Source organism: Spermophilus citellus (assembly GCF_964194105.1).
Source record: "Spermophilus citellus genome assembly, chromosome: 9".
In the NCBI taxonomy this organism is placed as follows: domain Eukaryota; kingdom Metazoa; phylum Chordata; class Mammalia; order Rodentia; family Sciuridae; genus Spermophilus; species Spermophilus citellus.
The window spans coordinates 120,289,337-120,314,511 of NC_138191.1; the positions used below are offsets into that span (position 1 = coordinate 120,289,337).

The 25,175-nt window shown below is 49.1% G+C and overlaps 2 protein-coding genes across 2 annotated transcripts; one reads left to right on the top strand and one right to left on the bottom strand.

Annotated features, from left to right (window-relative positions):
* Positions 1 to 761: 761 nt before the first annotated feature.
* KDF1 (keratinocyte differentiation factor 1) lies at positions 762 to 9,179 on the top strand (the record flags this gene model as incomplete). Its single annotated transcript, XM_081307419.1, has 4 exons — positions 762 to 1,055; positions 6,962 to 8,029; positions 8,549 to 8,623; positions 9,097 to 9,179. The coding sequence occupies exons 2-4, from the start codon at positions 6,994 to 6,996 to the stop codon at positions 9,177 to 9,179; spliced, it is 1,194 nt and encodes a 397-aa protein (XP_081163545.1). The 5' UTR covers positions 762 to 1,055; positions 6,962 to 6,993.
* Positions 9,180 to 11,352: 2,173 nt separating this feature from the next.
* On the bottom strand, positions 11,353 to 24,618 carry NUDC (nuclear distribution C, dynein complex regulator). The gene is made up of 9 exons (XM_081307858.1): positions 24,425 to 24,618; positions 21,524 to 21,601; positions 14,426 to 14,629; positions 14,267 to 14,332; positions 13,655 to 13,774; positions 13,367 to 13,561; positions 12,264 to 12,347; positions 12,055 to 12,173; positions 11,353 to 11,614 (listed from the first exon to the last, which is right to left on the bottom strand). The coding sequence occupies exons 1-9, from the start codon at positions 24,503 to 24,505 to the stop codon at positions 11,563 to 11,565; spliced, it is 999 nt and encodes a 332-aa protein (XP_081163984.1). The 5' UTR covers positions 24,506 to 24,618; the 3' UTR covers positions 11,353 to 11,562.
* Between the last annotated feature and the right edge of the window lie 557 nt (positions 24,619 to 25,175).

Sequence of the window (25,175 nt, forward strand, 5' to 3'; positions counted from 1 at the left end):
CCTGTGAGGGACATCAGGAATATAGGAGAAGACCAGACCGGTCCTCAAGGTCAGAGGCTAAAAAGAGGAGAAAGAAGACAAGAAAACAACCTGCTGAGTACCCTGGCAGGGAAGTTCAGAGAATTGTTCCACATTACAGAAAACAGGCAGGCTCAGGAGTCCGGGAAGGCTCCCCAGACATGCCTTAGAGCTGGAGCCTTAAGGGCGCTGGGAGGCTGCAGGGACACCCGCCCATTGACAGGAGGAGAGCCCGAGCCCTGCACTCGCCCGCCGCCCCCGCAGGGCCTCACTCTCCGGGCTAGGCCGTCCGGCTGAGCGCCGGGGCCCAGCCCAGGTGCCCGCCCAGCGCCCCGGGGCGGGGCTTCAGCCCAGGTGCGCGGCGGCAGCACTTCGCGGAGGCAGGAAGTGTGTCCCCAGCGGCGGCCCGTGGAGCGCTCCCGCGAGACGCTCACCTGCGCCCCAGGTGAGCGGCGAAGGGGGCGGGGGAAGCGCTGAGCCGGAGGCCGCTCACCTGGCGGGACAGGTAAGCCCCGCGCGGGCCCGAGGGGGCGCGAACTGGGGCGGCGCCAGGGGGGGAGCCCCTCGAGGCTGCGCCAGAACGGGGGAGGGTCCCAGGTTCCGTCCCCCGGGGGCTGCCCTCCCACTTCCGGGGTGCGCGGGCCGGGCCCGGGAGCGGCCTGAGCAGGCGTTGGGGCTGGGCAGGCAGAGTGGGGCGAGGGGGCCGTGCGCGCCCGAGGGCTGGGGACTGGGTGCGGGAGCCGCGCTCGCCCGAGGGTGGGAACGGCGTCGGGGCAAGGGCTGAGCTCACTCCGAGGACCGGTGTCAGGACCCGGGAGCGGCTGCGTCTGCCCGCGGGCGGAGGCCGTGCAGCTGCAGGGGTGGCGCTCGCCCCGAGGGTAGTGCTGGCAAGAGGCTGCGCCCGTCCCGGGCAGCGCAGGGTCTGGCTCCCCTTGACCCAGGACCAGGCGCCCACGGACAGGGAGTCTTGGGCTGCTCCTTTGCGGCGGGACACTGAAGGTGCATGGATGCCCCCCGCCCGAGCCGAGGGCTGTTTGGTGAGCGGGGCTGCTCCTCCCGCCGGGTTTTGGGCTTGGCTGGGCACAGGGGTGGGACAGAGGTTGCTGCGACCGGACTGCCCTGGGGTCCCTGGGAGGAGGGTCCAGGACTGAAGTGCATCCGTTCGTGGGGACTATGGCGGAAAGGCGAAGCATTAGTGGGAAGTGGGCTGAGCTCGGGATCATCTCTGTGGTACCTTGGAGTGCTCAGTGACTGAGCTCCTCTCAGATGCCAGGCACTCTGCTAAACCCCTGTACACTGTGTTTCATTGACTCTTCATAGGAAGACCACGAAGGTACTCTCTTTCCTTATTTAAAAGATGAGGAACCTGAGGCCAAAGAGTCCTGCCCCCAGCCAAAATAGAGGCCTCCCTCACTCACTAAACCAAGAGAGTGTTCCTAAGATTGAGACGGGGGTGGGGGGGGTAACTGCAAGGAGGGGAAGATATACCCTGCAAGAAATAGACTGACTTCAGGAGGAGAAACAGAAGCCAGGCACTGACCCCAGGTCTTGGTCCCCACATCATCCCACCCTACTGGAGGTGCATGGCACAGAGCAAAATGCATGGGTTCCAGAGCCTGGCAGAACATAGCATAAATACTGCTTCATCCCTTTTCAGCTTGGTGTCTTGTGACAAGGCACTTCACCTCTCTCAGCTTCAGGTTTCGGATCTGTAAAGTGGGGGTATAGTACAGGGCAATTGTGAAAGTCCTCTTGGGCTAGAGCCTGTTCCTGAACATTCACTGCTATATCCTCAGCATTTAATATAGTGCTGGGCCCAACAATAAATATGTTGGATTAATTTAATCAACAGTAGCAAGTCCTAAAGGGTTGGAGGTGGGGAAGGAGACAGTGATCCAGCCCATCACCAGTAACTCCTGATGCTCTTACAAATTCAGAGCTCAGTATGGTTGAACAGTGTAGATCATCCCACACTCCAGATGAAGGCCTGAGCCTAGAATACTCAGGGGTCCCCATGTGGGCCTCCTGGGACACAGGCTGTCCACAGAGCTGGTAGCTTTGACTGCCTCTTTCCTTACAAGTAACAAATGGGCTGGGATGGTTGTCAAGAGCCCTCTTTTGAGAACTGGGATGGAAGTGGATGAGAGTCTGGGGCCAGGACAATTGGGTACAAATAAAAGTGTGGCTATGGACAACTTATTTAACCTTTCTGTGCTTCTGTATATAATACCATAAAGAGAGTGGTCAGAATTAATTGGTTTATTACAGACAAAGCAGTTAGAACAATGTAAGCCATCAATAATCACTTTCTCTAAACTCTCAAGGCAGGGAGTTTTGTCTGTTTCATCACTGTATTCACAGAATTTAGGACGATGTCTGGCATGTAGTAGGCCTTCAGTAAATATTTGTAAATTCAGTGAATGGGTTAAGCATGGTGTTGCATGCCTGTAATCCCAGCAGCTCTGGAAGCTGAGGCAGGTGGATTGTGAGGTCAAACCCCGCCTTGACACTGGCGAGGCACTGAGCAACTCAGTGAGACCCTGTCTCTAAATAAAATACAAAATAGGGCTGGGGATGTGGCTCAGTGGTTAAGCACCTGGGTTCAATCCCTGGTTAAAAAAAAAAAAAAAAGAGAGAGAGAGAGAATAAATAAGTCTGTGCCCAACCCCACATTGCTCAAACCATGGCAAAGATTTTTAATCAGGTGCCCCTGAATTTAAAGTCACTTATTACAATTTCAGAGATGAGATTTCACATACCCTCTCCTCTGGATTGTTGGTCCCCACTCTGGTCAGCCTATGGCCTTTTTCTTCTACCCAGTGGTCCTAATTCTACCCTGTTGTCCTATAAAATGTGTCTGTTTCCTGAAATACCTTCTGAACCTGACCTTGCTCCACACGCTGAAACAGAAAGGGAGCCCGCACAGTTCTTGCCCTTCTGGGTCCTGGTTCTTGGGGAGAGAGGCTCATCTTAAAACAGATGGCACAAGGCTGACCCAGCCCACAGAGCCCAGGTGAAGGCTGTGGGGAGGGGTTTCCATCTGACTAGGGGTTCTCCAGGTCCATGCAGGAGGAGTGCTGTGTGACCTGTGGAGTGGAAGAGTTGCAGGAATAAAAAAAACTCCTGTATCCTCCTCACCCCTCCACTGTCCAACATTCCTCCCTCTAGCTCTAGGTTTTTGTTGGTTGGTTTGAACCATTTGAGATTAGGTTGCAGAGGTGCATCTAAACCCCTAAGTGCTTTAGTGTATATTGCCTAAGAATAAGAACAGTATCTTAAATAATTATAGCAAATTCAGAAAATTTAATATTGGCATATTACTACTAAATAATTATCCACATTAGCTAGTCTGTTTTCTAATTTCAATAATTATCCACATTAGGGGCTGGGGATGTGGCTCAAGCGGTAGCGCGCTCGCCTGGCATGCGTGCGGCCCGGGTTCGATCCTCAGCACCACATACCAACAAAGATGTTGTGTCCGCCGAGAACTAAAAAATAAATATTAAAAATTCTCTCTCTCTCTCACTCTCTCTCCTCTCTCACTCTCTCTTTAAAAAAAAATAATAATTATCCACATTAGCTGGTTTTCCAAATTTTCCTCCTTTTCCCCAGTTCTATCCAGGATCACACAGCATGTGTTATCATGTCTCTCAAACTGGGCTAGTCTTACGTGTCCTCATGATCACATTCAGGATAATCATTTCATCAGGTGTGCTTTGTAGTGGTGGGTCCTTCTTAGTGCATAGGATCAGGAGGCACTTGATGTCATTTCATCACATTATTAGTTATATTAACTTTGATCATTTGATTAAAGTGGTGTCTGCCAGATTTCTCTAATTTGTGGGGTTTTTTTTTTTCTTCAAAGTTTTCATTGGCTGCAAGTAGTAGGGAAGGAGGTAGCCTTAAAGGTCCTTAATGGTTAGAGAAGATGGTGGGCCTGTTCAGGGAGATGGCATTGTTTTGCTGATGGCACACAACTTATAAGGGCCAGAATGGAACTAGAAAAAAGATATCTTGGTGCTCAGTCCTTTCTTCCTCACACTTCACCAGGTTTTGGGACCCCAGTGTCATTAAATCAGGGACAAAAAGATAAAGAATAGTATCTCAGAAAATATAGGCTAAGGACAGTTAGTGCCCAGCAAATCCTTATATGTGATCAAAAACCCTCCCAAAGCCAGGCACAGAGGCATAAGCCTGTAATCCCAGAGGCTCATGAGGCCAAAGCAGGAGGATCACAAGTTCAAGGCCATCCTCAGCAACTTAGTGAGACCTTGTCCCAAAATAAAAAATGAAAAGGCTGGGCATATAGCTCAGTGATAGAGAGTCCCTAGATTTGATCCCCAGCCCCTACAAAAAAAGACTTCCCAAATACACCACTGCCTATTCTTCCTCAGGTAGCTATTTATTCCCATAATGCCTCATTATATCTTACATCTTCTACCTTACAGGCTTTTAAGAATCTGTTTTTCGGGCTGGGGATGTAGCTCAAGCGGTAGCACGCTCGCCTGGCATGCGTGTGGCCCGCATGCCTCAGCACCACATACAAACAAAGATGTTGTGTCCGCCGAAAAACTAAAAAATAAATATTAAAATACTCTCTCTCTCTCTTAAAAAATTATTTATTAAAAAAAAGAATCTGTTTTTCTACAAAAGCATGTGTGAATCACCAAGTACAGGGTCTATAGTTCATTAATCTTCTACAGTGCCTGATAGAGCCAGGCTCAGTATTTATAAGTGAATAAAGTCTTAGCTCTGAGCCTCCTAGCAACCAAGTCAGAAAGAGAATTAAGATGTATTTTGTGTCTCAGTTTTTTCTAATCAGAGGAAGCAAAACTTCTTGGTGTTAAATATTGTTTAGGAGTGCAGCTGAGTCAGACAGGGGACCTATTACTTTCCCATGTCTGATATGAAGGACAAAAAGAAGGAAGGGAAAGTGCTAGTGATCAGGTTTCATAGCAAGTGGATAGAAAGGCATTTCTTGAGTCCTTCAGCAGCTCTGTGCCACGCTTCCCAATAGTAGGAAGGAACCAAGGTGTCCATTTCTCATAAAGTGAGATCCTGAGAAATCTTTCTGTTTTGTGGTAAAATATACATTAAAATTATCATTTTAATATTTTTTAACCACTTTTTTTTTTTGTACCAGGGATTGAACGCGGGGACACTTAACCCCTGAGCCACATCCTCAGCCTTTTTTATATTTTATTTAGAGATAGAGTCTCACTGAGTCACCTAGCACCTCACTACGTTGCTGAGCTGGCTTTGAACTCATGATCTTTCTGCCTCAGCCTCTTGAGCCACTGGGATTACAGGTGTGCGCCATTGTGCCCAGCTTTTTAAAATACTTTTAAGCTTACAGTTCTATGATATTAAGTACAATCACATTCTTACACAACTATTACCACCATCCATCTCCAGAATTTCATCGTCCCCGGATGAAAGTCTACCTATTCAACCCTAATTCCCCATTCCCTCTGCCCCAGCTCCTAGCAACCACCATTATACTTTCTGTCTCTATGAATTTAGTTATTCTGGATATTAATTAATTTATTTATTTTTGCAGTACTAGGAATTGAATTTAGGGATGCTCTACCACCAAACTAATTATTTTGAGACAGGGTCTTGCTAAGTTACTGAGGCTGGCGTGGAGTTTGTGATCCTCTTGCCTCAGCCTCTTGAGTAGCTGGGATATAGGTATGCACCACTGTCCCCAACTATTTGATATATTTAAGTAGTGCAATACAATATTTATTCTTTGCTTTCTGGCTTACATCACTTAGTATAATGTCTACAAGGGTTAAGCATTTTGTAGTATTATCAGAATTTCATTCCTTTTTAAAAAAAAATTTAGCTGTAGATAGACAATATCTTTATTTTATTTATTTCATGTGGTGTTGAGAATCAAACCCTGTGCCTCACATATGTTAGGCAAGTGCTCTACCACAATCCCAGCCCAAATTTCATTCCTTTTTTTTTTTTTAAAGGGAGAGTGTGTGTGGGGGGAGAGAGAGAGAGAGAGAGAGAATTTTTAATATTTATTTTTTAGTTCTCGGCGGAATGTGGTGCTGAGGATCGAACCCGGGCCGCACGCATGCCAGGCGAGCGCGCTACCGCTTGAGCCACATCCCCAGCCCAAATTTCATTCCTTTTTAAAGCCATATAATATTTCATTGTCTACATAGACCACATTTTCTTTAGCCATTCATTCATTCATGGAACATTTTTGGTTGTTTTCACTTCATGGCTACTGTGAATAATGCTGTTGGGAGCATTATATACAAATAGATATTCAAGACCATTTTCAAGGTTTTCGAGTATGCCGGAAACTGGAACTGCTGGTATATATGGTAATTGTGTTTTATAAAATAATATTTTTTTCAGTGCCAGGGATGGAACCCATGAATGCTGGATTGAATGCTCTATCACTGACCTATGTCCTTAGCCCTTATGTTTAAATTTTTAAGGAACTCCATACTGTTTCCTACAGTACTTGGCCATTTTTGCTCTCACCGGCAACACACAGGGCTCTGTTCTACATCCTGCTAACACTTGTTTTCTGGGTTTTTGTTGTTTGTTTAGTTTATTTTTTAATATTTATTTTATTTCTGAGTTTTAGGTGGACACAATATCTTTATTTATGTATGTGGTTCTGAGGATCGAACCCAGTACCTCATGCATGCTACTCGAGCACTCTACCACTGAGCCACAGCCCCAGCCCCCTTGTTTGTTTAGTTTAAGTAGTCATTCGGTGGGTGTGAAGTCCCAGGAGATTTTTGAAATTTGGGTCAGACCAAAAAAGTTTCTCTTTGGGGAGAGAAGAGCACAAACAGATGGTTAATGAGCACGCTTGGCCTCTCAGAAGTCAGAAGTCTATTCTCTTTAGGATGGCCGGCGGGAGCTTGTCCCTGACCTCCCGTCCTGACTTCTTCCTGGCTTCTCCCGGCAGGTACCTGGCTGCAGGAGACCATGCAGTGAGCCATGCCCCGGCCAGGACAGCCCCGCCCATCATCTGGGCCACCTCGCTTGGGACCCTGTGAGCAGCCAACAGAGCTATGCTTGGAGGCCTATAATGAAACACCGCAGCACCCACCAGGCCGCCGCACCCGGAGGCCAGACCCCAAGGACCCTGGCCACCATGGGCCAGAGAGCATTACCTTCATCTCGGGCTCTGCAGAGCCGGCCACCGAGCCCCCAGCCTGCTGCCTGCTCTGGCGTCCCTGGGGGTGGGACTGGTGTCGGGCTGCTTTCTGCTTCAGCCGCTGCCGGGATTGCCTCCAGCGCTGCGGGGCCTGTGTGCGGCGCTGCAGCCCCTGCTTGTCTGCTGGGGACTCCACTGAGGAGGCTGCTGAGGCCAGCTGGGCCAAGGAGCACAATGGAGTACCCCCCAGCCCCGACCGCCCACCCCCCAGCCGCCGGGATGGCCAGCGGCTCAAGTCTGCCGTGGGCAGCAGCTTCAGCTACCCTGATGTCAAGCTCAAAGGCGTCCCTGTGTACCCCTACCGCAGCACCACCTCCCCAGCTCCGGACTCGGACTCCTGCTGCAAGGAGCCACTGGCCCAGCCCCCTCCCACGCGGCACAGCCTGCCGAGCACCCTTGCCAGCAGTCCCCGAGGCTCAGAGGAGTACTACTCTTTCCACGAGTCGGACCTGGACCTGCCGGAGATGGGCAGCGGCTCCATGTCGAGCCGGGAAATCGACGTGCTCATATTTAAGAAGTTGACCGAGCTGTTCAGCGTACACCAGATCGACGAGCTGGCCAAATGCACGTCGGACACGGTGTTCCTGGAGAAGACCAGTAAGATCTCGGACCTGATCAGCAGCATCACGCAGGACTACCACCTGGACGAGCAGGACGCCGAGGGCCGCCTGGTGCGCGGCATTATACGCATTAGTACCCGAAAGAGCCGCGCCCGCCCACAGACCTCAGAGGGGCGCTCTACCCGGGCTGCAGCCCCAGCTGCTGCCCCTGACAGTGGCCATGAGACTATGGTGGGCTCAGGTCTCAGCCAGGATGGTAGGTGGGACCAGAGAGTCAGAGTAGGGAAGGCTCTGGCCAAAGGAGGGGCTGGACTGGGGTCTTGGGCCATTGTGGGTCTTCCTTTCTCCCGTGCATTCCACTCCCCAGCTCCCACTCTGGCCCTTCCCAGTGAGATCTGAGAAAGGCTGAGAGGAGCATGCAGACCCTGCGAGCTCTCTGGTCATTGCTCTGTCCCAGAAGTGCAATGACCCACCCAGTCAACTATTTGACCTAATAGGCTCCTCCACTACTACTTGCCCAGTAGCTTCCAGACCTAGCCTGGGGCCCATATGAACTTGAACCTCTAACATAGCCTGGCGTAACCAAAAGACCCACCTGCCCATCTACCACAGCAACTGACATGCACACATGCAGTTTATCTGTGTCCTTGTTTTTAAGCATTATTCCTCTAGCCCTACCCAGGCTGAGTGACCCCTCAATAGGCAGCAAACCGAATTAGGGGGTGGGGATAAAAGAATGTGAAATGATCACTGCTCCCTTATGTTCCCTTCCTAGAACTGACAGTGCAGATCTCCCAGGAGACAACAGCAGATGCCATCGCCCGGAAGCTGAGGCCATATGGAACCCCAGGTGTGGTCCTGATCCCACAAGGAATGCAGAGGGTGGGGGACTATCCTAGGGGCCCCACACATGCCCCTTTCCCAGCTACTTTTTGGGATGGGGAGGATAAGGTCAGAAAGGGACAAGGGGGCTGAGCAGCCATAAACTCATCCCAGTTTTATAAACTGGCTTCAAACAGGAGGTGCTCGGAAAAGATGGGCTAGAAGGGACCCAATCCCAATTCCAGTCTTCAGCCTCTGTTACAAAGGCACCCTGTGTGGTTCTACTGTCTTCTGGGCCTTCACAACAACCCCCTGGGAGAAGGAGGCTAGGATTCAGATGTTTAAAATTAAAAAAAAAAAAAAAAAAAAAAAAAGTCACCCAAGCTGAGTGACTTGACCAGGCTCAAGCCCTGCTCTGTTCCTTCTCATCAGGCTTCTCCCTGGCAGTGGGCCCTGGATGAACTCTTTGCCCTCTCTCAGCCTGTTTCCTCCTCCCACCAGGGTACCCAGCCAGCCATGACTCGGCCTTCCAGGGCACTGACACAGACTCCTCAGGGGCACCCCTGCTCCAGGTGTACTGCTAATCCCTGCTGGGTACAGCAGCACAACCCTTCTTGGGAGCAACGTAGCCTACAAAATAAAGAGGCATCAGGACCTTCTTTGAGGGAGGCTGGACTGTGAGGCCAGAAGCAGTGCCCACTCTAGCTCTTCCTGCCTTCACTGACTGCTTCCTGGACCATGTGCATTTCACAGGGCCAAAGTGCCCACATCCCCAGCTGGCCTGACCCCTGCCTGGACCTATTCCTTTCTGTGGATCGATCATGGAAAACAAAGACAAGTTATCTTCCAGGACTGAATCCCAACTCTGTCCTCGTAATGTCACCCTAAGCAGTCATCATTGCAAACTTGAAGCTTAAGTAGACTGAGTTGTGGGTGGGCAGTGCCCACCTCACCTTATGCTGTTGAGCAGTTTGTTCTAGCTAACCACCACAGTTGAAAGTACAAAGGTAATGGACTCCTATCTTATAATCTGGGCTACAACATAGTCCTTTCTGCCTGCTTTGCCTTGCCTAATGGCTGCCCAGGAGACAGGACATGGGTATGAGGCTGGGCTGTGTGGCAGAGTTGAGGTCATGATGTGAAGCAATACTGCCTGTGTTCCAAGAATAGTGTGGTACCTGAATAGCTTTTGGACTTCTCAGTTCTAGGGGTGCTTGTTGGCACCATTGCTGCTCCCCTTGTCCACTGCCTGCAGGGTGGCCTGTCAGCCAGCCCAGTCCCCCCAAATCCCTGATCATTTGTCAGCAGCCCCCACCCAGCTTAACCCTGCTGCTCCCCTCCACCTCTTCCCTGTGCTAACAGCACAGTGGTTTTCAGTTACCTTGGCCTTTCTTGCAACCCTAGAGTATAAGGGAACCTGGGGCTGAAAAGTCAAGGAACTAGTGGGTCACAGAGGTAGTAACTGCGGCTCTGGACCTGGAAGCTAACCTTGGGACAGCAGGAGGCTCCCCTTGCTTGGGCACCAGCATCCAGCCTATCCTTCACTGCTCCTCAAACAGGCATGTCTAATAGGATCCATTCAGCAGAGACTGGGGCAGGTCCACCAACCCATCTTCAACTAATAAACAAGCTGGAAGATGTCCATGGTCTTCCATTCCTACCCCTTTATCTGCAGCCCTTTTTATGTCCCCATGGGCACCCTTTGGAAAGTGACTAGACAAACTACTTGTTTGTCCAGTTTCCTATTAGATACACAGGATACTCCCCTAGGGCTATGACCACGGGGCCCAGTTGTAGCTCCTGCAATCTAACTGGGCCCTTTCCTTAGGCTCTGTTGTTCCATCTAGGTCAAGGCCTGAGAATAAAACCAGGCTGGGGTGTATGTAGCTCAGTGGCAGCATTTGTCTAGTAGTCAGGTCCTCTCTGGATTTGATTTCCATCCAACCAGCTGCAGAGCACCAGAGTAGGAGAGTGACACCAGTCCCTCCACTCCAGCCTCAGCCATAAAGTACCTTTTTCTAGTCTTGTGAACTATCATCTGCATTCCCCCAAAACAGGATTTATCAAATTTGGGAAAGAGACAAAGGTAAGTGCTGCAGTAACCTCTACAGTGCCTGCAATGACCTCTACCCTCTGGCAGAAGCAGGGCAGGGCCAGCTAAAGGTACTGGGGCTGGACAGAGGTAACATGTCCTTTAAGGCTCTGAGGCCTTAAAACACTGCACATGTCCAGATGAGAGACAAAAACAGTAGGGCCTTACCAGACTTTACCCTATACTTTAGGGCAGGTCCCTGTACTACACAGAACAAATCTAAGGCATGGGTGATCCCATCTCCCTCACCTGAGCTAGGCAGTGTCACCAAGGCCTTGTTGCTCTTTTGCCCTGGGAAACAGTCCAGAGTTGGAAAAATACTTGATTCAGGACTGGGGGTGGTGGAGGGACTCTCAGAGATGAAAATAAAATCAATTAAGTCCAGCTGGCCTTAATCTTTGCTGGTTCATGGGCTCCTTTGAGAATCTGACATACGTCCTGCTCTCTGTAGCCAGAAAAACTCTCCTTTGCTTGGAGCCATACAGACTAAAAACCTTGTCCTAATCCTCCAAGAGAGGAGGAGAAATTGAGGCCCCATGAGGGGAAAGGACTTGCCCTAGGTCACATGGCAGAATCTGGGCTAAAAGCCAAAACCTATCTCCCAGCAGCAGCCAAAAGAGGCCTGCCCCAGGGGAAGGCCAGAAGGAGGAAAGGACACAGGTGGAGCTGGGTGAAGAGGTTTAATGTGTAACAGTAGGCCAACTGGGGAGGGCAAGACCCCCAAGGCCCCAGCCCTTCTCCCATGACGCCCCAGGACCTGTGTGCCTGGGCCAGTCCTATGCCTGCCCCAGCCCTGAGGCTCCCTGGTCCCAGGGAGAAAGAAGCTGGATGGCTGGGGGCTCAACCCCAAGAGTTCAGGGAGGCAAACATAGGAGCTAGTTGAATTTGGCCTTGGAGAAATCCATCTCTGGATGCTGATCCATGAACCTGGAGAAGTGGAAGGAGAAGGTCAAACAGGCAGTCCTCCTAAGCCAGTTTGGTCTCCCAGTTTAGAAGTCAGGTCTAACCTCTTTAGAACCCTAGGAAATCTGGAGTCAGGCTGGGAAGGGGTGGGGTCCCAGGTGTCTGAGGCCCACTGGAGGCCCTGTGGCTGGAAACAGGTGCCAACACTGGACACACTTTTCCTGTAGGTGGCAACAACTGCCTGTAACCCCTTGCTTCCTACTGAGTCAGCCTTGCCCTAAGAGTGACCTCAGCAACTGATAAGGGTAGATAAGTCAAGGTCATAAAACCATAAACTTGGCTGGCTCATGCTGGAAGGGGGCAGGGCAACCCCTAAGTCCTGCTGGGTGACCCCACTCACTACTGTCACCCAGGTCTGAGCTTCAGGTACCCACCCTACCCAAGTCCCCATCTGAGTTGCTCACTTCTTTAGAATCTCCTGTTTCTTTTGCTCATCCGATGTGGGCAGCCCCATGGACTTCTGCCTCTGGTCATACATCATTTTTTCCACCATGCTGCGTGTCTCACTGTCCAGGTCTGATAGCTGCAGGCAGGCAAGGACAGTGAAGGTCAATGTCTAAGACTAAGGTCCCTCACCTCCCTGCCAAAGCTCTTCCAACCAGCCAGGGCTCACCTTGGAGTTCTCAGGGTTAATCTTCTTGGTATTGATCTCAGGATCACTGGACACCAAACGGCTCCACCATTCCATCTTATTAATCTGTAAAGAAAAGGACACCCAGTGGTAGCAAGCTGGGGACCTTCACTCTGCCTCAGCAATCACCCTTCAACCATTTCAGAACCAAATTTCCTCCCATCCACATCCTGTACCTGAGACTCGCACAAGCCTGTGCTGGGACCAGAAATATAGATAAGCCAGACCTCTGCTTTCCTAGCAGCTGGGGGAGACAGACACAGAGGCCAACAGTGACAAACAGCATCATAAAGGAAAGAAAAAGCTGGATGCTATGGCAAATACCTGTAATCCCAGTGGCTCAGGAGGCTAAGGCAGGAGGGTCAAGTTTAAAGCCAGCCTCTGAGGCCCTATGCTACTTCCTGTCTCAAAATTAAAAAGGGCTGCAGATGTAGCTCAGTAGTTAAGCACCCCTGGGTTCATTCCCCGAACCAAAAAATAAAAGTATGGAGGGAGACAGTCATGCATGGTGGAGGGAAAGAAGCTAAAGAGTGAAACCAGGCTTCTTGGTGACATGGGTATTAATCCCAGCAAACTGGGAGGTTGAGGCAGTAGGATGGCACTTCAAGGCCAGCCTAGGCAACTCAGTGAAATGCTGTCTCAAGTTAAAAAGGGCTGGAAGTATAGCTTAGTGGTACTTGATTGTCTGGCATGTGCAAAGCCCTGGGTTCAAACTCCAGTACTGCAAAAAATATGTCCCTTGATAGAGACCCCTTTTATTTACTGCTGTGTCTCAGCTCTGGAAAGGCAGTGAGGTAGAGAAGGTCGGCTTCCTGAGGGTAGACTTTTCTACATTTTGCTCACTCTTCTCTCCAGTCCTTAGAACAGCAAGCACATGCACAGAGTAGGGGTTCAAGTATGTGCGGAACTGAAAGCATGTGCAAACTTGATGGAAAGGCAGAGACTTGGCACCAAACAGGGTTCAACTCTTGACTCTCAATCACAGCTCTTTGCTGATTCCAAAGTCCCCTAGTATGGCCCAAGTGGATCAACAGGTCCCTACCCCTCTTGTCAGCACCTGTGCTAGGAAACCAGACCTCACGCACCTTCTCCAAATGCACTGTCACCACCTTGCCATCCTCAATGAGCCAGGAGCTCTCCTCCACCTTCACTTCGTTGTAGAGTTCCCCATCAATGACTGCTGGTTGCCCCTTGAGCCCCACCCTGAGGTGCCGCCGCTGGATATCCACCACCACGTCCTTCCCCTTCAGCCGGAAATTGACACGAAAGGGCACTGCCAACTGCATGGACACAGACAGTCAGGAGGGGTCCCCAGGGGCCACCAAGACCCCAGGTTGGTTCCCTGACCTCCACCCTTGGCTCCAGTCACTCACATCTAACTCCGACAGGGTCTGGGTCCAGCGGTAGTTGGGCAGGTCAGCCCCATTGCCCAGGTTGGGCTTCAGTTTCCCTTTGTCCTTCTCGTCCTCTTCTTCCTCCTCCTCCTCAGCTTCCTGCTCACAATCGGAGGTGCTCAGACAAAGACCAAACTCCACTGGGCCAGGCCCACAGCTGGCACTGGGCATATAGCCACAAAACAGACTTGGCCCCTGCCCACTTCATGCAGAGGTAGATAGACCCAATACCCTAATCCACCAGGAACCAGAGGTAAAACTAGTTCTGATCTGTAAGAAGAACTCAAAACTATTATACCATGTGACAAAGGACATGGCTGTACCCACAGACCCCAGCCTACTTTGGATGGTGCCCTATATAGGCACTGCCCTCTCAGGATATTAGGCTTTCTACGTAAGGTCTAAGGCTAGTGGGAGCTGTTTTGTTTTTTAACCGATATCCATGTGTTCTATGTGAATCAGATCTTGAAATCTGCGGAGGATCCCTAAAGCTAGGTGTCAGAGGATGGTAAAGGAAGGCATTCCAGAGGACTAGAGAAAGGCTAGTTCTCAAGTCTCTAACTAGTCCCAAGTGTCAACAATCCATCTCACCTGCTTCCCTGGTGAGCCAAGGCTGCCATTCTTGAGCTGGGCCTCATGATTCTCTGCATCTTTTTTCTGTGGCAAAGGGTACAGCAGTTGGCAACACAGTCCCCACTTCCCAGTGCCAATGGAAATCTAGGGGGGATAAAAAGGGAAGCCCACCCTAACCTGGTCAATCTCCAGCTGCAGCCTCTCTGCCTCCTCGTCAGTCAGCTCCTTGATCTGTGGCCCGGGGGTCTCTGCTTTGGCTTCCTTGGCCAACCTGGCCGCCCTTTCTGCCTTCTCCCGCCGCTCAGTCTCCTGCCGTGCTCGCTTCTCCCGCCGGGCCTTCTGTGCCAGCTGGTTGTGGTGGTTAAAGGTCTGTGTAATAAGCTGGAAAATGCAGAGAAGACAGTAAGGCATTAGAACAGGGGACAGTGTCCCAAGACCTGAAGTCCAAGTTCATCTCTACCTGCTGGGCACTGGGCAAAGCACTGTACTCAGAACTTGTTTCCTTGACTGTAAAGCGGAGATAGTACACTTATCGCAGAGTAATAATGAGAATACCTTCAGCCTAGCACAGTGGTGTATGCCCGTAATCCAAGGAACTTGGGAGACTGAGACCAGAATCACAAATTCAAGGCCAGCCTCAGCAACCCAGCATGGCCCTAAGCAATTCTGTGAGGCCCTGTATTAAAATAAAATAGGGGGGCTGGGATTGTGGCTCAGCGGTAGAGCACTCGCCTAGCATGGTCGTGACCCGGGTTCGATCCTCAGCACCACATAAAAATAAAGGCATTGTGTTGTGTCCATCTACACCTAATAAAATAAATATTAAAAAAAAAATCAAAATAAAATAGGGCTATGGGTGCAACTCAGTGGTTAAGTGCACGTGGGTTAAATCCCTGGTACCAAAAAAAAAAAAGGCTGGAGCCAGGGGCATAGCTTAGCAGTACAGCACTTGCCTAGCATGCTTGAAGGTCCTAGGTTTGATCTCCAGCACTACATGAAAGAAAAAAAAAAAAAGTAAAGCTGTTACAAGCAGAATCAAGCATTAGCCAGCCCCTTTAAGGGGCAGTTGATCCTCTACTTCTTTTACCTATGTGTGTCCTGTCCCCTGAAGCAAAGCCCCACTCAGGCAGCACTACACCAGAATGGCCATATTAGCAGAAGCCAGAAGTTTCCTAGGCAAGAGGCTGGTCTCCCTCTCCCTAGCCAGCAAGTAATCAATTTCAATCCCTTCCTCTCCCATTAAGCGTTCCCAGGATGCTTCCATTCCACAACCTGCTAGCTGACCTCCCTGCCACACTGAAGTGCTACCCCTCTTGTCACCTGTCACTATCTGGCTGTGAGGTTTCACAAGTGAAAAACTTTGACTCTTTCTAAGCCTCAGGTTCCTTATCTACCAGAAAGACTGAATATGAAAGCACTCATCAAGAGCTGGGTACAATCAGTCCCTTGCTTGGGTACATCAAGTCATACATAATGTGTTGGCTTCCCACAACCTTGACCAGCTGGGCTTGTGTGTACATAAACTAGGGGGAATTGGGAGAAGCAACTTCGACACAATAGAAAAACAGTGGCAGGCCAGCAGCTCCCAGTGGGGCCCCCCTGACTGACAGTCCCAGGATCACCTGGAACCCGTTAGTAATGCTAAATCTCAGGCCCCACTCCAGACCTACTAAATCAGAAACTCTTGAGTGTCACCCTGAGGTTATCTCTCTGTGCCTCTCTAAAAGCAGCCTTGGCATGTGCTATTTTTTGCCTAGAACATCTTCATCCCCACTCCCAGGTTACCCAGCAAGCTCCTACTCACTCTCCAAGACCACTTCAAATGTCTCTTTGACTTTTACCTCCAGTCCTTCAGCAGGTGCCACATTACCCAACCCTGTGACCACCAATACATGGCACACATACGAACACCTGTACTGGAGGCCTCACAGAATACCCACCAAGTGATCAGTGGTATAAAAATCATCTTCTAAACACCTCTGAATCCGAGCAGGTGGAGAAAAGGATCTGCAAAGGCTCAGGATCACAGAAGTCACTCACAGGCTGTCAGACCTGGGGTTCTGTCAAATGCCAATGGATTCTCATCCATCTGCATCCATTCCTCAGGCTACACCCAAATGCAGCCCACATGCCACACCATAGGAATGCCATACTCTGAAATGGTGAAGGCCACCAAAAGCCCCCACAAAGCACATGAGTTAATAAAACTATGGGGGAGGGGTGAGAAATGAGCCACCTGAGGGCCATTCTGTTGTCAAGAGGAACAACAGGTCATGAGGCAGTGACACAGCAGACTGTTCAACCACAGGGCCTTGCCCAAGTCCCTAATCAGGGGGACCTTGAACTCAAGCCATTCACCAATCTGCAGCCAAGGGGAGGCGTGAACAGGGCCCTCCCGTCTCCTAGTTCTGTGAATCATGTCACATCCCATTTGTCTTATACCTTCCTAGCTCCTGGAGGTTAAGTGAGGGCAGAGATGAAGAGTCAAGGCCAATCACAGTGGCCTCTGACCCCTTCTCCTAGCTCCTCCTACCAAAAGGACATCCGTGGCAGTATGGCAGCCTCCACAGAGGTGCCAACCAAGAGGCTATCATAGAGTCACGCTTCAGTCACTAGACTAGAAAAAACAGTCCAGCAGGGTGAGGAAGGGTCTGAGGGGGCTGGGCCTGCTGGGTGGGCACATGTGAGCACAGGCTTTCCCTGGCTGGGCTGAGTGAGGGGGAGTAGAGTGGTTCTCATCAGTCTGGCCAGGGCAGACTGCAAAGTCATTTAAACTGAACCCAAAGGCATGAGGTCCTGAACTCCACCCACCACCCTAGAAAGAGGGTACCCCAATACAGTTGAGGGAGAGGACACATTCAAAGAGTAGACAATAGTGCTGACTCTGGTGGGGATTCTCAACAACAACCCTACTGAATTCCTCCCTACCTGAGCAATTCTCCTGTCCCCTAGCCCTGCCCCACCCCACCCTTCCCCTACACCACAGCCAAAGAGCTGGAACAGTACACTCACCTCTGCCTTTCACCCAATTGCCCAAAACGGGCTCCTGGAGAAGGACCAAAAGGTAACAGCTGGGGGATGCCTGGGGAGGCAGTGAGAGGAGGCAGATCCTCACCTAAGGCACAGACCCAAAAGTCCCCAGCACTGCAACTACCAGAACATCATTGGGGGCCACTGCTGTGATGCCCAGAGCCAACCTGGAGTCTCTGCGCCTTCACCCACAAGTCAGTGTCCTTGGCAACTTTCTCCTCCCCTAAAGCTCCCACCTTGAAGAGCAGAACTACCACCCATCCAGGTGCCTGAGGACACAGTCTCAGTCTGTGAGTATCCACCTGGTACCAATCTTACCAGACTCAACATTCTGCCATCCTGGCCACCTCAGGCTGGGCCTTATCACTCTCCCTGTCTGGATTTCCAACGAAAGCAGAAACAGCTCTGGTGCAGAACCACCCCAGCTCCCCCACGGCCCACAGTGCAGCCCTAGACCCTCAGCCCCTCTCTGCTCAGGTCCTTTGGTCTGCTCTTTGTTGACCTTGACCTCCTGGGAGTTCCTCTTCCTCCTCAGATCAGACCCAGTTTGTGCAGGTCACAGGTATGCCCTCTCTTGGTGGATTAAGAATTTCCCTCTAGAATTTTTTCCCTACCACAAGTTTCCTACTGTGCATCTTGTCACGGTGCCTCCTGCACCTGGGACATTGTCCTGCTCCTCAGCCATCCCAATCCCACTTCAGCTTTCAGGCCACTCCAGTGCTGCACCCTCCCCCAAACCTTTCCTGATTCTCACCAACTAAGTGCCCTCTCTCTTCCTGAGGGCACCACAGAACTCCACCTCAACCCCTCCAGCAGCACTTTTCCTCCTTGAATTTAACCATCTAGGTCTCTGACATATGGCCCTTAGAAACACCACCCTAGCCTGATTTCGCTTTGTAGCACCCAAAATACCTCAAACACTTTTCTGAGGGAAGAATTTTATGAAACAGTTCTTGCTAAAATGCTAATCCATTGGGAACTATACCTGTAAAAACACAGGAAATTTAAAGAACAATGACACAAAGAACCCCCGCATATCCTCTACTGAGAGCCAAGGACAGACAGACAGACAGAGAGAAAGGAGACTCACATTAAAGTAGGACAAAGGATTTGGGAAGTATGGTATGGCATAACAAAGAAACAGACTACTATATGGGCATGCACAAGCAAGGGCTTAGCACTGGAGCTGAGTCTCAACATTATTATCAGGAGCCAAACTAGCCCGTGTCCTTTGACATAGATTTCCCTCTTGGCTTAACTCAGTAAAAACAATTCCAAGTGCCCTAAACACAGTTTACTCAAGTTCATTAATTTATAACAAAAATGAGGGGGAACCCACCTCACTGATCACTTTTGGATTGGGAACCAAGTAATTATCCCAAAAGCTGTGAGGAAAGAGCTTTTCCTGTGTGTGCTGTCTATGAGTTCAAGACAGGTCTCAGGTAACCAAATGGTTGGTGAGGAAAGTTTTACCAAGGACGTAAGAATGTAACAGCATTTTGCAAACCTTGAGGAATGAAATAGATTTAGGAATGATTAGTGATTGTTAACATCACAAAAAGAAACAACCAAAGGAGATCAGGCTGGGGTCAGTGGTAAGTGCTGGCCTAAGAGGGCCAGACACTGGGTTCAATCCCAGTACCACAGAGAAACAGAGAGGGAGAAAGAAACAACCAAACATCGTGTGCTCCTCATGGAGTACACATGACCATCTATAAACACAGGAGAGGAAAAACAAAAACACTCACCTTGAGCAAATCAAACCTTGAAATACACCTACCAACATACAGGAACTCCAAAGGACAAAGAAGCATAAACAAACACCACAGGGACACAAGAGACAATCAGAAGCACGGGCAGTATTTGGTCCACACCCCAGGTTTCTGACAGAGAGCTCCTAAATCCTTTGAACTTCCTAAGTAAAAGGAGCCTCTTTTGTTCTAATGAGGCCATTCTTGTTAGGACTCTACACATATAACTTCAGGATAAAGACTAGCTGTCAATAAGACCACCCAGAATCAGAAGATTGGATCTCACAGATCCACTTCCCAACATGGAGAGGGGACGTGGAGATTGAACTGACTGCTTAATGGCCAATGATCTAATCAATCATGCCTATGTAATGAAATTTCCATGAAAGCCCCTAACACCAGGCATGGTGGCACATGCCAGTAATCCCAGTGGCTCACAAGGTTAAAACCAGCCTCAGCAACTTGGCAAGACCCTGTCTTTAAATAAAATATTAAAAAGCAGGGCCCTGTGGGGGTGAGGCTTAGTGGTTAAGCACCCCTGGGTTCAAATCCTGGTACTAGACTTCATTTCTGGATTCTCTATTTTGCTTCACTGGTCCATTTCTCCTTTCAGACAATACTACATTGATTTGATCACCGTGGCTTTACTGAGGTCTGCAATTCCTTATTCATAATTCCTAGCCCCAGAAGTTATTAAAAACTAAAAGCATTTTATATTTTTTGTGGTATGTAGATATTTATAATATTGATTACTCACATTTGGTATGAAAATTGATATGATTTCTCTGCAGAAATATTAATGCGTTTGCTTACAGGATGCTATTTCTGACCCCTGGATCAGGGTACACTATATGCAATATGCACAGTATATGCACAGTATATCTTGCCTTTCTAAAACCCAAAGAATTCCAAATCCCAAACAGATATGGCCCCAAGGAGTTCACAAAAATTATAGGCTGTATTCTCATATGCCTGTCACTTCATCTATTATTACCTTTTTTTAATCCTTCAAACAGTCCTCTGATGTAAAGATTAGCCTCTCTCATAAGCAGGAAAAATTAGGCTCAGAAACTAAGTGGTCACAAGGTCACACAGTTGTAAAGTGGAAGGGATTGGGGGAGCAAGATCCACAGACACATCTGTCCAACTCCAGAGCCCATGCTCTTAACCTCTGCACTTGGAAATGATGCATCCAGTGGCTCTATGCATAGTATGTAGTCAACAGAAGAGCTACTGTGCTATAAATGATGACCAAGTGGCAATGCTAGATAGGTTTCTACCTAAGAGTCTCACCAATCTCCTGGGAAAGAGTGATCCCAAGGGAAGACAGCCTAGATAAGGCTGTGAAAACCTGTAAGGGACTAGTAGACATTTATTATCCCGTAGCTACCATCATCCCATGGCAGTTCTAAAACACCATTCCTCAATGTTATTGAGTTCACCCCTTGAAAAAAAAATTCACCCCTCTTCTTCCAGCTTCCTCCAACTCAACCTTCACATGTCCAATATCACTTCCTCAGGAAACCTTTCCCAAGCCCGTAGGTTAGCCCTTGTTTTGTGTCTCCAGAGCAACTGTCCTCCACCCACCACTTGTTCACAACAATTTTTTTTGGCTACACCTACGAGATCCATAAAAACCAAGACCATGACTATATGCACATTGTAATCCTGAAGGGTTTACCTTAGAACTGAACATGAACAAAGTATTAAGAATTCAATAAATAGTCATTGAACAGCAGGGAGCGGTGGCACAAGCCTATAATCCCAGTGACTTAGGAAGCTAAGGCCAGAGTATCTCAAGTTCAAAGCCAGCCTCAGCAATAGCAAGGCCCTAAGCAATTCAGTGAGACCCTGTTTCTAAATCAAATACAAATCAGGGCTGGGGAGGTGACTCAGTGACCAAGTTCCTGAGTTAATCACCAGTACCAAAAAAAAAAAAAAAAAAAAAAAAAAAAAAAAAAGCCAGCCTCAGCAATGTAGAGAGATCCTATCTCTCAAAATAGAAAATCAAAGGGCAGGGGCTGGGGGTTGGGGTCATGTGCGTGTGGGGCACCAGGTTCAGTCCTCAGCACCACATAAAAGTAAATAAAATAAAGGTATTATGTCCATCTACAGCTTCTAAAAAGGAAGGGGAGGGGGCACTGGGGATGCAACTCAGTGGTTAGTGATTAAACCCCTCTGGGTTTAATCTCTAGTACAAAAAAAAAAAAATCACAGAGAAGGATAGGAATGTAACTTAATAGTAAAGCACTTCCTAGTATGAGCAAGACCCTGGGTTCAATTCCCACCACTGAATTAAAAAAAAAAAAAATTATGGGAAATAAGTGGATAAAGCACCAGTAAGGGGCTTTACTGTCAACCTTCTTCCCTTCTGCCAATCACTGGCATTTGGTTCCACTAAAAGTTCCTATCGTGCCAAAAGGAGATCAGCTCAGCTCAGCTTTTCTTCTGATGAGAAAGACTTGCCCAAGGGATAGGAGTCCCCAGCACTCACCTTTTCTGCCATCCCCTCTTCTCCTCCAATGAAAAAGTCTGTTTTGCGTCGAAGGAAGCTGAAGAAGGTGTTCACAAGCTGAAAGACAGAGGAAGAAGACTTAGATCTATGGGGGATCAGAGCCCTCAACTACACAAAGCCACTTCCTTACTCTAGGAGCGAACTTGGTTGACTATTTCACCGCATCTCCGGACTGAGACATCTTCCCAACAAGCCCCTTAGCCATTTGCACCAGGAAGCCTACCCTAACCTTATATAAATCACTTGAAAGACGGAGTTCTCATTTATTTATATCTGTGTGCCCACCTCACTTTCCTTGTAGTGCTAGAAGCAGCCTGAGCTTATTGAACACTGTTCTTCTACATCCAGGCCTGAAATGCCTAGGCCCAGATTTTGTCTCCAGAAAGTATTAAAAAAAATCCATCAAGAGTCTACTAAGTAACTAGGACAGAGTCAGAAGGAGGGGAGCAAATGAAGCCACTTCAAAGGTTAAGATAAACTATCTCCAGTTGGAGTACCAAATAACCAAGTGATTAAGAGATGGATTTACGCATCAAACTATAATCCCAGGGAGGCTAAGAGGAGGAGGACTACAAGTTAGTCTCAACAATGTAGGGAGACCCTGTCTCAAGTAAAAATTTAAAAATGACTGGATATGCAGCCCAGAGGTAGAGTGCTTGCCTAGCATGCAGGAAATTCCCCCTTCTTTTTTTCTTTGGTGGTGGGGGGGGATTGAACCCACCAGCACTTAACTGCTGAGCCACATCCCAAATCCTTTTTATTTTTTATTTTGCGATTAGATCTTACTAAATTGCTTAGGCCTCACTAAATTGCTGAATCTGACTTTGAATTTGAGATCCTTTTGCCTCACCTCCAGAGCCACTAGGATTACAGGTGTGCCACACCTGCATTTCTCAAGTGGCTCTAAATCTGATGCTAGACTCTAACAGTTCCAATTCCTGCTTTTAAACACTTTTTCATTTCATTCACTCCCAAATCCATTTTGTCAAGAAATAATGATTTTTTAAAAATCAATTTTGTGTCAAAAACTTAGGAAAATGGAAACAAGTAGACTTTTCTTTTTTTGGTACTGGGAATTGAACCCAAGGACACTTAACCACTGAGCCATGTCCAGCCCTTTTTTGTATTTTATTTAGAAACAGTCTCATTGAGTTGCTTAGGGCCTCACTAAATTGCTGAGGCTGGCTTTGAACTCTCAGTCCTGCTTCAGTCTCCTGAGATTATAAGCATGCACCACCAAGACTTTTCACACTTGCAAATTAGACCTTCCCCTCCCCACCCTGAGAATGGTGGCACATGCCTATAATCCCAGGGGCTCGGGAGGCTGAGGCAGGAGGATTCCAAGTTCCAGGATGGCCTGAGCAACTCAGTGAGACCCTATCCCCAAAATAAAAAGGGATCATCTCAAGTTCGAGGCCAGTTTTAGCAACTTTGGTGAGACCTTCAGCAATTTAGTGGGACCCTATTTCAAAATTAAAAAATAACAAAAAAAGAACTGGGGATGTAGTTCAGTGACAAAGCACCTCTGGGTTGTTCAATCCCCAGCACCAAATAAAATTTTTTAACTTTTAAAAACGGATGGAAATGCAGCCCAGGGGTACAGCATGTATGCGCCAAGTACATGTGAAGCCCTGGTTTAAATCCCTAGCACCACAAAACAAAAACAAAACCTTCCTCCTTAAATACATGGTTACCACAGAAACTTAAGGGGAATGGAAAGCTCAGAGAAAACCTGTCTTCAGTGAGCCACAAAAACAGCAACGGAGTGTGGAAAGTACACTGGCCTAAGGAGCCTGGTCCTGCCTAAGTCAAGAGACTGGCAGATGATCATAAGACAAATCCCTGTCGCTCTCTGGCCCTCAGCTGCATTTCAGAACCGAGAGTTCTGCCCTGATATCAACAGGCTTTCCTACCTATTTCTGTTCAAAAAACCCCCAAGTACAGGATTGAATGTGTAGTCCAGGGGTTGTGTGGTTGCCCTAACATACACAAGTCCCTAGGTTTGATCCCCAGCACTAAAAAAAAAAAAAAAAGAATCTGTGCTAGTTGATGCTTATCATTCACACACTATGTGTTACTGGTCTGGTCACTCAATAGGAATTATGTGTTTAAAATGCTCTTTGCCAGTTCTGTGATGGCAAGGAAAGGTTTCCACTCCTGTCTCCAGGATCCAGTCACGGAAATGTCCAGCACAGATTAAGCACTCATGACAAACGTTTGTTGAATGAAGAAAAGAAGCCCTGTTACTGAGAACTCACTATCCTTCACTTCAAAACACGACTTTCTTCCAGTTTAAGAAAACAGGGATTCGCGGTTCCAGCCCACAGATAAGGAAACTGAGGACTGGCAAATGCAAAGGTCTCCAGTTGATAGGGGGTGGAAACCAACTGCGAATACACGTTTCCTATCCCCCCCCGAAAGCCTAAAAAGGCCACGTGCTAACATCACTCTGTTCTCCCGCCCACTACGGTAAGCTGGCTCCAAGTCTGGGTAGATGCAAAATTACAATGTCTGAGATAGTTCAAAGGATGCTCTTCGGCTCCAGCCATCAAGGAAGAAACGGGGCAAGAAGCGTGGATAGTACCCAGGGACGTATCCTACGGCTTTAGAGGAAATCCAGGGGCGAGTTCGAGGACGCCAGAATTTCTAAAATATAACTATTGAAGAGCGCCAGAGGCCCAGAGGCCAGGACTGATACCAGAGGGGTGAGCCCCCGGCGAGATGGCCGGACCGGAAGCTGGTGCACGGCGAGAATGTGCGGGAGATCCCAAGTGCCCACGAGACCCAGGGGTCGATCTCGGCTCGCACAGGCAGAGAAGGGCAAGGGGAGCGTGGCTAGGGCCGCTGGGCCAGGCGGGCCCACGCCGCGCGGGCAGTTACCTCTTGCACGCCGCCCTCGTGCTGCTGCGCCATGGCCAGCAACATGCCGTCGAACCGCTCCTCCTCCTGCTCCCCGCCCATTGCGCCGGCCCTGACCCACACTCCAAGCTCCGCACTAGCGTCCCGCACTCTCCCCGCTCCTTCGAGTCGCGTCGGGCCCAACGGCTCCACTAGTCCCCCTTCCGCAGAGGAGCCGGAAACACGCACGCGTCCCGCCGTCCAGGCCCGCCTTCTCCCTCTCTTCCCGCCTTCCTCCCGGTCCGCGGCCATTGACCGCGCGGCAGACAGCCCGCTTGGCCGACCATTGGTCGACGTGCTGAGCCAATCAACGAGTGCGTCCCTGGAGCGGTGGGCGGAGCCGAGGGCCCGGGAGTTTGGTTTGAGTTGCTATGGTCACCGGATGCTTTGGAGCCTTCTAGAAAACCCTGGGCTCAAATGTAGTGAATGGTGATGGAAGTTAAAAAGGGACAAGGTTTGTTTCTCCGCCTTACTAGTGATCTCCCAGAACCTGTACAACAATGGGATTGAGGATGTCTTTTGTCATTTTTTCCAATTCTACGTGAGGCAATTGAGACCCAGAAAGAAAGCAGTTGTGTAAGAAACAACCTGCTTTCATCATTATCATCACCCTTCATGGGCATTGTACAGGATCCCAGTCTTAGAAGGTTTTTTTTGTTTTGTTTTGTTTTTGGAGGGGTGGTGATGGTGGTGGTGGTGTGTGTGTGTGTGTGTGTTGCTGAGGATTGAACCC

Excerpts from the sequence above, each read along its gene's own strand:
- NUDC (XM_081307858.1), bottom strand. The coding sequence starts at position 24,505 with ATGGGCGGGGAGCAGGAGGAGGAGCGGTTCGACGGCATGTTGCTGGCC. Across the intron at positions 13,775-14,266 it reads TTGGCTCACCAGGGAAGCAG|GAAGCTGAGGAGGAGGAGGA; the intron begins GTGAGATGGATT and ends GATTGTGAGCAG. Across the intron at positions 13,562-13,654 it reads AGACCCTGTCGGAGTTAGAT|TTGGCAGTGCCCTTTCGTGT; the intron begins GTGAGTGACTGG and ends GTGTCCATGCAG.